Below are 14,975 nucleotides of genomic sequence, written 5' to 3'. Positions count from 1 at the left end.
TTTAAACGACACGCCCACACACACTGACGTCAATGTGTCTCACGACACACGCGTAGTATTATTATCGCTTATTAATATCGCAACGATGCGCCTGCCAGCAGGCTACTAACGCGTGCGTACCTATAATAACAATAATATCATGACGATGTGTGTATTTGTAAGACTCGAAAACGAATGTAAAAAAATATGTCAAAAAACGACGATTTGGAATACTGCCACGGGCAAAACAAATATTTGGCGGAAACTCACGAGTGCCATCAGTCCCCACTACACACTCCGACCTGCTGATCAAACAACCGCAGACTAGACACGTTAATGTTCCTCTACCTCCACTCTCGTTTAATCGATCGTTTTTCGTATCCGCTACAAATACAATTATCTAAACAATAAATCGTTATTACATTTCACCATAAATCCACGAACGTAAAAAAAATTGTAACAACCGATAGCGTGTTACCCACGAATTATCTGATCACTAAACGCCGTCAGAGGTAGGTGACTAATTGTACACGCTAGCGCTCAAGATCCGAGTATGGTTCAGGCGTAGTTATTAATATTATTATTTTCGTTTAGTTTTGTTTGATATTGTCGTTCCTCGATTAGACAGTAGACATGATGCATTTCACCACTACAGCTTTCCTAAAAACCGCATGCATGTGCATTATCGCTGCATTGGGTCACGTAGAGCCCAAAGTGATCACGAGAGATGTGAACGAAACGGAAATGTTTTACTACGAAATACGCCCGGAACTTTTTAACTGGACAAATGGTAACCTAACCCTTGGGTATTTGATTTAAATAATTTAAAATAGGTACCAGTCTTCTCTTTCAGTCGGCCTTACACTTAATTTTCAAACAATCTAGGCGCAGATAGCAAGTTTGTGTTCACACCATCATTACAAAATTATCCAGACTTGCTATATTGGATACATTACAAATTCAACAGTAAAAATAGACACGGCTACTTATATGGAACACCACCTGCGAACTTGTCGGAACGACAAATCCTAGTAAAAAATAAAAATAAATATTTAAATCCATATATATTTGTAAATCAGAACACATCCTGGGTGATTATTTTAGTAGAGGGACGAGAAACGTACATAATTTCGAGAAGCATACTATGATAATAATTCATGCATTTTTAATATTTTGTTGCAATAATTTTTTCACTCGTGTTTTTGTTATGCATATATTAGAATTAAAATGAATAAAATAGACAATAGTAAACCACTAATTTTGCAGGTTACATAATTAAATTAAAAATATAGTATGAACAGTATGAACCCTTACTCTATGCCTTTAAATTAATCACATATACATTCTTACAATTATTAATTTCTTTTTCTCAAATTAACCCTCCATACTTCTTCACAATAAAAATAGGTAGCTATGACTTTTCAAATTACATTGGTATTTTTTTAAATGATTTTTTAGTTGGATATTATTGGATTAAACAAAAAAACTTATCAGGTTGAGACACAAGTTATTCAATTAAACATTTTTGAAAAATCTGGTAAGTATTAATAATTATACAAGTTTCAGTAATCACTTAACAATAATAACATTTTTAATGTTAATTAGTTATAAGAGTTATTGAGTTAATAATAAATTTACATAAATATATTTTTTACAGAATATGCAACAAATGAGGTTAGATTTAAAATTAACAACTTGAATGTGGAAGACATGTTTAATGAAGAACGCATTCCATACTTACTAGATATATTTAGACAATATTTATGGGTGGGTAGTAAACAGAATTTGTATGTTACATTTCTAGCATCCGCTAGTGATTTAGGACAACGATTACCATTAGATCCAAATGATACAGAGGGGTAGGTTAATATACCACTAATATATTATAATTTTGGATAATTTATTTAAATAAATAATAATAATATATTATTTACTCTACATACTTATTTTCTGTTTTAAATTATAATAACATATTCTTGAATAATGTATATGTCTACAGTGTTGTTGTCAATTTAGGAAGCTCATCAAATTTTTCAACAATATTATATGATCTCGAGAAAGAAATAAGCCCACTGCAAAAAATGAATAAATGTCCAAAGGATTTTAAAAGAACAAGTGTTGAACGATATTTCCGAGCTAATGGCTTTAATTTGGACTGGTGCAGTTTCAAACTTGTACGTAAAATAATATAGTAATAAATTGTAATAGACTAAGGACATTAGACAGAAAATAAAAATTCAGATCTAAATAGGATAATATTAGTTATGTACATACACTAGCTAAGACTGAAATAAAAAAAAATTTTATTTTCAATGTGTGATATTAAACTGTCTATAACTAATTTATGGTGCTAGTGTAGCATGCAATGATCTACCAGCCTGTTTTTGGTGAACTGCTTAGCATTACCCAAAAAACACAAGGAGGTAAGCTTACATGTATTTAAAAAATATTTACCCGCAATCCACATATAGCTAAACAAAAAATTCCAATTTAAATTACATCCACATATGTTTCGTTTTAGCCAATTTAGTCGTCGTTATTTATATATGTATATCTTCTAAAAAAGCAATGAATAAAACTGGTTAACTTTTCCGCCACATCTTCCAACAATACTGATCTAAATATGAGTGAAGTATATAGATAAGTACGCTTCTCTTTTTCTTTAATATAGATAGTTTTGCATCCAACCATGATCTTTCAACACCCTATGTGTCGCACCTGTAAGGAGTCAACATAATTTTCTTGATGATTAACAGTTTCATGAATGAACTCTTCTGTTGTTTAACATTGGTATGGGGACTACTCATCCGGGTGAACAACAAAACCATCTTCAAATTACCAATAAAGAACTGGATAGTAATGGGTAGATTACATGTGTGATAGATCACACGCTACACTAGCACCTAATTTAAACTTTGCATCATTCAAGTATAACTTTTTCCTTCCATTTTATTACATTATTATACAATATATTCATTATCCACGAATCAAGATAATACAATTGCATTTTCTAATTTGATGTAATTTTCTATAACTTTAGGTAGAGTTGACTACTATCTTTAATCAGAATCAAACTAAGAATGTTCAAGACAAAATATCTAGTACAAAATATGCAGAAGAAAATGTTTGGGAATTAGTGGAATCTCTACAATACAGTCAGTCCATGCACACGGATACTACAAAATTTAACATTACATTACTTGTTTTTATAATCTTTGTGGTTGGGTTAATTTTAAGTATTGGTATATTTGGATGGTATAAAAAAAAAGTTATTTTTTTTAAAAATATATAACACCAAATAAATAAAACAAAATAATTTGAATTGTTTTATTTTTAAATAGACATCAACTCTTAAATATATGTAACACATTTGATTGTTATAAATTTGACACTTTCTCAGTATGTCAATTGTAAATAGATTTTAAACATGGCCCAGTTTACAAAGACTAATGTTTATTATTAGACTAAATAAAACATTATAAAGTTTAAAACTTGAATTTTTGATGTTTTATCAAATTAATTGAACTTAACCCACATAATAATAAATAATGTAGTTTAATATTACTAGATTAGGTATTTTGCTTAGTTACCCTAATAAGTCTTTACGATAAAAATAAACAAGTTGCTCTAAATATGTGAATATACTTATGCAAGTTAAGATCAATTTAATTTCAAAATCTAATTAATCAAACTAAATATTAAATTTGAACAATAGTGCTTAAATTTTTCAAGGAAAGGTTAACATCAAAAACGCTTTGATAAACTTTTCTATACAATTTTAACTAGTAAATATATAAATATTATAGCACAAAAAAAAGAATAAAATAAAGAGAAAATGGAAGTTAAAAGTTATCGTTATACCATTTACAAAATAGATTTTCAGTTGTTTAAAGATTTAAAATAAGAATGAAAGTTTTTTTTTTTTTTAAAAGTAAATTAATCAATGGAAAGTCAAAATGGTACTTAAGAAAATTGGCATTCAGTAACAATAAGTGTTTGAGTTTGCGCAGTTTCAACACCATTTGGCTTGATACGCACATTTTGTAATGATCCCATGACATTATCTTTATCCAGATCAGAAGAATTACTGTAACGTAAATATGCAAAACCTCTAGGACCTCTCCATGTAATATGCCTAGAAAATGGTATAACGTTATTTAATATTTACACAATAATATTATTTATACATACAGTGGTTTAACTCCACGTTCCATTAAAGCAGCTTTTAAATCACGCACTCTAACATTATTTGCAATATTTCCAACTTTAAGCACAAACTCGTCACCACTAGAAGATCTTGAATAATTTGATTTTTCATTTGAGTTGAAGTATCCAATGCGATTGTTGTTATTGTTGAAATGAGGTCTTGATTGTTGTACATAGTCTCTCTGATTTGTAAAAAAAATAATTTTGAGTAATTTTAAAAAAATAATAAAATATATGGGATATGCTTTACCTCATCAGTCTGTGATGCTATTCCATTACGATAATGTGGTGGACGGAAAACTCTAGAGCTGGTATAATTATCTTGACGAATTGCTGAACCTTTGGAAAAGCTGTTACGGCGAGAAATTACTCCATCGTAGAAACTATTTTGACGAGACAATGTATCATTAGAGTAACTGTTGTGGCGAATACCATGATGATTGATTCCGTTATTTTGACGGGGATCTGGTCCATTATAGCTATCATGGCGTACCATGGGACCATTGAAATATCTAGTAGGACGGACAGTTGGACCATTTGAATATCTGTTTTGTTGCATAACTGCTGACCTATTAGAGTCACGATATTGAGTTCTACTATTTGACCTTATGCTTCCATACGATGATCGTTCTTGAGAATAGCTGTTTTGGCGATAGTTTTGTGAATAGTATTTTTTTGGACTAGGTAAATAATCTCTTTGAGACTTACGTCCAATAGACATTTCTCGACCAAGATCTTGACGATCAATATAATCACGTCTAGTAGCACGAGAATTACTACGAGAATTATATTTACTATTACTATTGGATTGATTAATGGATTGCTTATCAATATCATCTGAATTAATACGTTTGCGTGACTGCTTTGGACGAGGTCTTCGTTGTTTATTTTTAGGAGTATCAATGGATGGCGAATCAGCTTGTACATCATTACAACTTTTAGACTCAGTTAATGTTACTGGAGATGTCACAGTTTTAGCTGACTCTGATTTAGTACGACGTTTATTAGGTTTTTTTGAAGATGAACGGAGTTCTCTCTTATCATTTTGATTAGTACGTTTTTCAATTGAACTACTGCGGTGTTTTTGGCTGGAAGTAGATTTAGCACGTTTATGTTTGATTTTAGAATCTGTATTTTTAGAAACAGGTGCTGATGAAGACTTAGAAGGCCGATGTTTTGTTACTTCATTATCTTTAAATACTGAGTCATTAGTTTCAGATCTAGTAGAGTAACGCTTTTGACGATATCTGTTAAAAAAAAAAAACATTAAAAATAATTTTCAAAACATACTAAACATTACAAATAATTCTTTTCTAGTTTAACTATAAGAAAATTGATTTCAGAGGAGTCAAGTTTAGGATTGTTAAGACTGTTATGTACTAGGTAAGGAGGTTATTATTGTACATAGGTTTTCTACATTACGTGGGAGGGATAGTGATACCTCACTTTCTAGACTAGCATTTCCCAACCAGTGTTCCACAGAACTTAAAAGTTCCATTAGCTAACACCAAAGGCTCCGTGAACAATTTAGGAAAAAAAATTAATTGTTAACACATTAACTGCGGCGTGGGTTGAATTCGGTGATCTTCCTGTGTGGAAATTTTTGTATATATATACTCAACACATGAAAATCCAAGAAAAACAACAAAGTTTAAGTAAATATAATATTATTTCATTGACTAAAAGAAAATGATCAGTGAGATTCCATGTGGAGCCATTTTCAAATAATTATGATAAATTTATAAAATGAATTGGTTATCCTGCCTTTATTACAAGAATCAAATATAAAAAATATAAAAATAGCCGGAATTTCAAACAACAAATTTAACAATGTAAGACGTCTACATTGTGCGGAGGGAGTAAGAACAAATTACTTGTTACAGGCTGGTATTATTAGGAAAGCTAAGAAAACAATAACAAGTTGTCATCATTGCATCGACATCAGTACTCAACGTGTTAAAGAACATTTTTGATATGAACTACAAATGAACAAAAGGTGGAAAAAATGAGGGGTTTTACAAAATATTCAGTGACTAAAAAATGTGGGGAAACAATGCTCAAGAAAGTCAATTGCCTGCCTTGGTCCTCAAATCATTTTTAAAAACATAATTTTACCCTTTGGATTTTTTATAAGTTCTTGGAGAAGGAGGTATTTCTTCAGGTTCACTGTCCACATCTTTGAGAGTACAATCAAAGTCTGCATTTTGTTCTTGTTTAGTACGCAATAATTGCAATGGTGGCATTTCTAATAATCTTCGCTTAGAAATGTAATTCCAAAATACATCCTTAGGACGATCTAGACGATTTTCCACTCTAATAATTTCATTGGATGTAATAATAATGTCTACAGGTACATCATAAGGCTTGAAAATATCATTTGGAAGAGAGTCAAATACCTTAAACAAAAAATAAAATTTTATTTACTTTAGTTAAAAATTATTCAATTTTTATCCCCGCTTTTCTAAATGAATGAATAATGGAAAGTGAGACTAACCACAATGACAAAAATGTTATCCATTATAAGGTTAAACTACTTTAAATATTGAAATGTTTTTTATTGCATTATAGTGCCATAAGAATACATTATAACAAAAACCAAATTATTCTGGTTTAGAGTAAATAAAAATATAATTTATAAATTGTGGTAGCTTAAGGTATTATGAATTGTCACTACCATTAAAAATAAGTTATGACAGCAAAAGCTGGCAATCTTAAATTCATTTAAACACTATTGCTATATGTTATTTAATAATGTTTTCTTAAATGTTAGTAATTATTCATATCAATAATGTATTACATACCTGTACATCATGTACGATAGTAACTACTACAGTATTGTCAGTTACCATATTCATGGAACTTAAGATGACAAATTCTAAATCACAAAATCCATTTCCAATGCCAATTCTGCGACCTATTATACCATTTTTAATAATAATAATAATAATGATAATTAAAAACAAAAAAACATTTATTACTATATATTACCTTTTTTATCAACAGCAACAGATCCCAGAATAATCATATCTATATGAACATCATTGTTTTGATCCAAAGTTATTAATTTATTTCCCCATTTACGAAGTCCTTTTTGAGTACTAGCTGATCTTAGCATTTTTGCTGATGGTTCAGCAAATGGCAAAGACACATTTTGCAAAAGTCCTTCCTTCAAACGAAGCAATGGAACTAATAATCTCTTACCCCACTAGAATATGAATATATAAAGATTTATCATTAACTTATACGTGAATACAAAAATATGAAAGGTACATAGTTTCATCTATTTGTTTTAATTTTTTTATATTTAATATAAATTTGAAATAAATATGAAGAACTAAAAATCAATTTATTATAAAAATATGTTGGCCCACACACATAAAAATTAATCTGAAAGAAAATAATAACTTACATTCAATGTCAGAAAACGAGCTGTTTCTTGAGCTTTATCAGGAGTGACTTGGATGGTCTTAGCTTTTTTAAATTCATCTAACTTCTCTAACATTAGAGAAACATTATTACACCCTTTGAAATTTGGTATACGATTAAAGCATGGTTTTGGAAATATAACTAGCAAGTTTTCTTCCATAAATTCCCAAACTTTTTGACGAATATCTTTCTTGGATGTCTGTTCCAATATGATACTATCATCAATGCGAACTGGTTTTTTTTCTAAGCCTTCATCTAATACATGACTATCATTTGGAATGCATTTTTCTGTTTCATTTGAATTACATTTTTCTGTTTCATTTGAATTACATTTTTCAGTTTCATTTTCTTTTACTTCATTCAATTCAGTATTTTTTATTTCTATCTCATTTAACTCTACAGTAACATCACTTTTAACCTCTTCATCATTTGACTCGTTTGTTCCATTTTCAACTATAACTGAATGTTTTTCATTGGAAAGTTTAGTATTTTCAATTTTAATATCAAAAGAACCATTAGAAACTTTACTTTTTTCTGGTCCATCAGATTTATTGTCATTAGATTCTTTGGTTACTTCAGTTTTAGGAGAAACTATAGATAAATAATACAAAAAACATACAATTTAAGATTCAAAGAAATGGATATGGTAAATACAGAATTAAATAAAATGTTAAGAAAAAGATATAATATTATACACAATGAACCATATTATTTTTTCTTACCATTAAGTTGTGGTAATAATAATACTGAGATATACATATTATATAGTGAAACCAGCTTCTGATGTGAAAATTTTTTTTTTTATAATCCAAGGGTTAGTTAAGAATGTAGAAGAATTTGAGAGAAATATTTATGGATTTAAAGTAACTGAACAAAATTAAGTGTTAAGAAAGTAAAGGGAAGTCCAAGAGTAAATGTGGTATTTCACAAATGCTTTCTGTGAAATGAAAACAGAGCAAAAAATCATTTAGCCCAAGTTTAGAAGGCATGATCAGGTAGTAGCAAATAGCTCACGGGGAGTTTAGATTAAACAATAGTGAATCTGGGTAAATTTAAATTATTGAACAGTTTTTTTTTTTTTTTTAATAAGAATATCAGGTAGAATGGTTTTGTATTTGCACCAAAGTTGGCCGATAGGTTTGTACTATATATTTCAGGTCATGATGCAAAAGATGATTATTATATTGTGTCCTAGCCTATAAATAATTATTTACTAACCTAAAGCAGTGGGACTTGTAGGTGATGATTTAGAAACCGGGCTCCTCAACGATTGATTAACTTTAGCCTTATTTGATTGAGCAAGTCGTTCAGCAAGACTAGATTTAATACTTCCTGGGCTTGATTTAGTTGAAGAACGTCCAGATTTAGATGGGCTTGATGAAGCACTATCAGATTTTGAATTATCATCAGGAGACTTAGGGCTCTTTGGAGAACCAGTTGTAGTTTTTTGTTGACTCATATTTCCAGAAACTACAAGTTTTGGACTAGGTGGATTTCTTAATTGTAAACCTTTTTCAAGAAATTGTTGTAGATCTAATAAAATTAAACAAAGTTACTTTAAATACCTTACATATCTAATATTTATTTTATTAAGTTTTGAAAATACCGCCTGACCATCATTTATCATTTTAGATATAAAAAATATTTAAGAAGTTAAAGGACACCATGTATACAGTATACATGAATTATTTCTGCATTAATAACTTACACAAATGTATTTGTGTTCAGAAGTTAAAATTGTGTAATAACCCTTAATGTGTTTTCTAAATAAAATTTTTAAGTTACTATTGGCAATTTTGCGTTATGAGCACGAGGTAACCATCAGTGGTCAGCAAGAGTAGTCGGAGGAGCTGATTATTCTTGCCGACCACGGACGGTTACCTCGTTGCACATAACGCGAAATCGCCAATAGAAAGTATTACAATTTTCAGTTGAGTAATTTACAATACTCTATCTAGTAAGACAATACACAACAGTCCAAAAAGTTTTTAATGTACCTCCACTAAATATCCTACTAGTTTCGTGACGATGCATAGCATGTTCACTCACAAAACAGAGTACAGGTACTTTAGAGATAATAAACTTGTAACTTCATTACATTATTAGGTATATAAGTTATAATTAGTATTATTATAATTTTTATTTTATAGTTGAAATAAGGAAAAGGTTCAAAAATTATTTAGAACTATTGTATCTCAAATATTAACAATCCAAATTCTATAATTTATATAAAAATCACATCCCATATTCAGTTAATAAGTATATGAGAAATTACATGCATAATACTGAGATAATAAATTATTGAAAGAAAAAAAAATTACAATAGGTATCCAATATACGAAGGTCGAAGAATTAAGATTATTGAGAAACAAAGATAGAAAAACAAAACTCCAAAAATAATTATTACTTTATTAAGTATCTACTTGAAAAAAAAACCTATCACTGGCGATATTGGGCATTGGAAAAATTGATGTGATGCTTAACCTCCTAACATGGGAAGCGGTAAACAAAACATACGAGTATAAATAGGTATGATACCTAAGTACATTATAAACTAGGTATTCTAAATCGTCGACAACATAATGATCGGAAAAATAAAGTGTTAAGAGGTTAAAAATTATTTAATTTTAGGCAAAAATAATGTTAGTGAGAACGAACGTACACGAGAGGTTAAAACCGTCGAACATATAAGATGATATTAAATTAAAGAAATCATAACAATATAATATTATACAATAGGTATATTATAATTACACTGCGGAGACACGTAATACTCGCAAAATGTATTTGCAGCAGACGCGTCGACCGAATTGTATACGATCTACAAAATCGGCGAGCAACGTTGCGCGATGGGGAAAGCTTATAATTTTCTAAGTGTTAAAAATCATTCGAACACTGTACTTACGCGGTAATGAAACACGCACGCACGACCGATGTCGGAGACTTGCACACGCGTCTCGTTTGGACCGAATTTCGTTTTGTAAAAAACGCACGATTAAAATGAATAATTATTATTTATTATTGTTGTTACTAGTAACGACGAGACGGCGACGGTGGCGGACGACGACGAATAATAAAACGGCAGGTCACGCTCTTTGTCGTGGGTGGTAACAGTGATGTGACGGGTGGTGGTTACATGTAAAACGGAGTTACTTACCGGAGTTGCCCATGGTGTGCCGGCCAAAGGTAACCAGATAAATGTTTGCTCCGTTTGCCGGTGCCTCGGCTGCGTTACGTGCGACGGAAAAACGCGGACGAGGTGGTTGGGAGAGGAAAGATATCGAACGAAAAGAATTCTCGCCCTCCTCCGACGGGTATCGTTGACTGTCGTGTAGTTGACGACTGGCGATTCGGCGCGGACTGTGTAACGTGTTGTACCTCCGTGGCACGGCGACGATAATCTCTGAAAGACGAGTTCGCAACAGACTTCGGACTTCGGAATGTTCGGACTAAAAGCTGCGGACCGCGCCCGACCGACGGTGGTCCGGCGTGCCGGCGGCGGCGGCTCCGGGCCAATGGGAACGCGCGATGCGACCTCGCCGAACTCGTCCCGGGATTCCCGACTCTCAACCGTCTATTTTTAGCACCGTGTTGTAGGTTTATCACTGGGCGCGATAGGGTTTTTAATCCACCTTGTCCGTTATTATTTAATAATGAAATTTATCAAGTTATGCATTATCGCGTTCACGCAACGTCCTAATCACGGTTAACGAGCAAATTGTTGCATTTTCTTAGTAAATAATTATTATTTTTACTTATCGTCATTATTATAACGTAAAATACGAATCAAATAATTATTATTATTCGTCGAAAATCCCCGCAATATCCCTAATTAAATAACAACATTTTTTTTTATTTATCCAATATATTGTAATAACATTCTATAAATTATAAACCATAATAGCCACTGGGCTTTATACGTTACAGTAATTAAATAATAATATTATTGTCAAAATAAATTATTACATAAATCATTAAATTATATCTTACATTATTATATCATTGTAATTTAATAACAAATAGATAATACAAATTAATACTGACGTTCAGTGGAACTGAGTAAATAGGATCGTCGTTTAAATAGTTAAGTATTAGACTAAATTATTTAGTAATTTCATTCTATTATCTGTAATATAATGTACAAAAAAGAATAATAATATACGGCATGGCATTATGTGCAGAGTTTCAAAGTACTACTACAATAAATATTGAAATAAAATATTAAATTAGCAATACCAAAAATTGTTCAAGAAAAATCGTAATTTTTATATCAAAATCTAATTTCATCAAATATCTATAAAAAAAATTGTGCATAATGCCATAATATCAATATCTTTTTAATAATCTATTTAATTAATTTAAAATAAATGATTACTCATTAGTCATTAGAAACCTCATATTACATTTCCAAGCAGATACCAATATCAAATATCAATATTGCGTGAATTATAAGCTACAAAAATAATTTTTGTAATTTTGACTAATATAGCCAACACCTGGAACTTCTAATGTCTATGAAACAAAATTGTGCATGTGTCATTTCGATATTTTGTAATTCCTATAACTCGTAAAAAAACTTACAAAAGAACTTTGTATTAAATTTACAAGCCTAAACATAAAAAATAGTACCAACATACACCAAAAAAATTCAAAATATCATAGAAATAAAAATTGCATAAAACGCATATAAATAACTTAAAATTAATAAAAGTCTACATTTTTGAAAAATTCATGGTTACTGGTTAGAGAAAATTATGTAGAATATTTTGAGTTTCAACGATGAGTATTGAGTGTTTATTGAATTTCAATAAAATAATAAAATATATTTATATAAATTTCAATATTGAATTTCGACCAAATTCTAATTTAAAAAAAAAAAATATTTTGTACCTAATTATAACATTTTTTTTTATTTCAGACAGAAAAACTTTTAAAGAATCCTGTGTTAAATTATCTAACTTTTGATATTAGAACTAAAATAGTTTTGAATTACATATTATGTACAATTATTCATAAATATTCGTTATTTTGACAATATTCGTCAACATTTTAACTCGAAGACTATATTTTTAATCAATTTAGGCACTATAAAAACCATCTACCTATTAGAAACATAATATTACATTTTAAGTTTTTGGAAAATAAAAAGTTAAAAAAATCAAATGTCTATAAGCAGTTCAGTAAGAAGTTAACTATTTTGAAAACAATATCATGTTTAGAAAAAAAAAATATAAAAATTCGGTTTAAGTTTTCATTTTTCAAGTATCTAAAATAAGAAAAAGACTGATACATTTCTGTTTTTCTGCAATTTATTTTTAATTATTCCCTATTACCCAACTAATTTACTACCAGATTTCACCCAAAGAAAAGTGTACTGTTCTTCAAGAAAATATCACATAAGAATTAAAATTAATGAAAAATAATTTATTCTAAAACCACTACATAAATCGCTTCGCTCAAATCTAAGACATAATTATAATATATAATTTTGAAAATTATATAGATAAGCTAACCTATTTACAAAATTTGTCGTCAACGAATCAGAAAATTATTAAAAATAATAAACACGAAGCAAATATCTATATTATTCTTCAACTAACTAACATAAATCATGTATATAATATCATTATACATGATATTTTTAGTTAACAAAAAAAGTTCAACTTAGTCTCCCAAGGACCCAACTACATGATATTTGAACTTTTTCATAATTTTTAGGATACCTCACACAGAAAACAATATTATTATATACCAAAACCATCAGTTAAAATATTTATTTGACATTACTAAAATAACATGTTATATTTCATATGAATAATACTTCATTAGTTTAAAATAATAATGGCCAATATAAGAAAAATCTGACTAATCATTTTATTGAATTTATATTATTACACAATCGTGATTGTGTTGATACGGATAGTGATTCATTGTGTCAAAGGTACTTATCTAAACTGAAATAGTATTTATGTCCGTTTTATGTAATTTTCACAGTGCATTTAATTGACATTATCCAATATTTTATTTGTATTAAACATGTCTGATGGTATTAACTATATGATACTTAAGATAACGTGGATGACAGGATTGATAAACAGGGAATGTCCGAATGTATATTAGGTATTTAACACTATTTTTAACAATATATTGATAGGCAATAAATATTAGGACTTAAAAACTGTTTCATATACTAATGATACTATTTAAAATTAAAATATTAAAATCCCTCTTCTTAATTTGCATCTTTGTTAATTCAATAAATAATTATATTATAATATTTCATTAAATTTAAAATATATTATAACTTTATATGTAAAATGTAAAACTAATAGGTAAGTTTAAAAATATTGCTTGTAAATTGTAGATATTATTTAGTACATCAAATAATTAATGATATAAAATATATAACATTTTAAATAATATTTTTAGCCAGTAGGTTCCTGGGATAAATATAAAATACATAAATTAATAAGTACTTTTGATTATTTGGTTAAATAAAAATAATATAACATAAAAAAATTAAATAATGTGAGCCATATGAGGATGAAAATTTGCGAATTTATTTATTTTTTAAATTATTTTATACCAATTACGAACTGAGCCATAAGACTTATTATATTTATATAGAAATGGAAATCAATTTTTTTCAAATATAAAATAAAATGTTAACTCTGTTCAAAGTAAATAATTTAAATATGTCCGTAGTTTATTGCTAAGCTATAGAACATAATTTATCTTCAAGGATCTATAATTTAAATTTTAAATAAATATATTTGACTATAATAATTATTTTATTTATACATACAAGCATTATAGTTACTATGCTGAGTAAAATAATATTAGTAAGATACTAAAGCATCAATTAGTGAATAACCAAACATCAATTGTTGAGTTACTGAAAGGATTCTACATAATTGTGAGTTAATTGATTTAATATGATATATTATATTTAAAACGGGAAAAGGTTTTAAGCTTATTGATATTATATTACAGAGTAAAGAATTTATTTCAAAATTGTTAGATAGGTACTTACATTATATCGTCCGAGTAGGTGATTTTATTGACCACTTCACTTCATCGTGTATTATCAACAAATGAAACGTACAAGGTTAAATCGCGATACTGAAATTATAAGCTGGCATTATGTATATTTTATATTTAGAGAAGTTATCGAAACTTTTGTTTAATGTCGTTATAATAGTACCTGGTGGCTGGTATTTAAACGATGCACAACTTCCCAATTAAAAATGTGCTGTGCAGTATAATATTATATTCTTCGTACGCTATATACATATTATAGACGAATGTAATTTCTTAGTTACCTACCTATCAAATATTTAGATACCGTAATTAAGAAATTATGC

At 28.9% G+C, this 14,975-nt stretch overlaps 2 protein-coding genes across 6 annotated transcripts in view; one reads left to right on the top strand and one right to left on the bottom strand.

Moving 5' to 3' along the window:
- The window catches only part of LOC132922199 (epsilon-sarcoglycan), a 30,284-nt gene extending 26,983 nt beyond the window's left edge, over positions 1–3,301 (top strand). Inside the window, exons 1-7 of one of the 2 annotated variants that reach the window (XM_060985584.1) lie at positions 107–491; positions 574–769; positions 865–1,010; positions 1,438–1,516; positions 1,637–1,838; positions 1,979–2,153; positions 3,020–3,301. In XM_060985584.1, the coding sequence (XP_060841567.1) occupies positions 613–769; positions 865–1,010; positions 1,438–1,516; positions 1,637–1,838; positions 1,979–2,153; positions 3,020–3,271 (1,011 nt within the window). In that variant the 5' untranslated portion in view covers positions 107–491; positions 574–612 and the 3' untranslated portion in view covers positions 3,272–3,301. Of the gene's footprint in view, positions 1–106; positions 492–573; positions 770–864; positions 1,011–1,437; positions 1,517–1,636; positions 1,839–1,978; positions 2,154–3,019 lie in introns of those variants that run through there. The other variant, XM_060985585.1, reaches the window with a different exon arrangement.
- On the bottom strand, positions 3,293–14,748 carry LOC132922197 (uncharacterized). Of its 4 annotated transcripts, XM_060985576.1 has the most exons (10): positions 10,769–11,072; positions 8,830–9,144; positions 8,140–8,202; positions 7,595–8,070; positions 7,174–7,390; positions 6,987–7,099; positions 6,301–6,581; positions 4,436–5,432; positions 4,171–4,367; positions 3,293–4,114 (listed from the first exon to the last, which is right to left on the bottom strand). In XM_060985576.1, exons 1-10 carry the CDS (start codon positions 10,779–10,781, stop codon positions 3,943–3,945), a joined length of 2,844 nt encoding a protein of 947 aa, XP_060841559.1. In that variant the 5' UTR covers positions 10,782–11,072; the 3' UTR covers positions 3,293–3,942. The 4 variants fall into 4 exon arrangements, with proteins under 4 accessions (XP_060841559.1, XP_060841561.1, XP_060841557.1 ...); XM_060985578.1 differs by lacking the exon at positions 10,769–11,072 and adding an exon at positions 14,645–14,748 and having other exon boundaries at positions 7,595–8,202; XM_060985574.1 differs by having other exon boundaries at positions 7,595–8,202.
- Positions 14,749–14,975: the final 227 nt, after the last annotated feature.

This window comes from Rhopalosiphum padi, chromosome 2, assembly GCF_020882245.1.
Source record: "Rhopalosiphum padi isolate XX-2018 chromosome 2, ASM2088224v1, whole genome shotgun sequence".
Lineage (NCBI taxonomy): Eukaryota > Metazoa > Arthropoda > Insecta > Hemiptera > Aphididae > Rhopalosiphum > Rhopalosiphum padi.
Note: the sequence above shows the minus strand (reverse complement) of the source record. Positions and strands in the feature narration are given on the sequence as shown.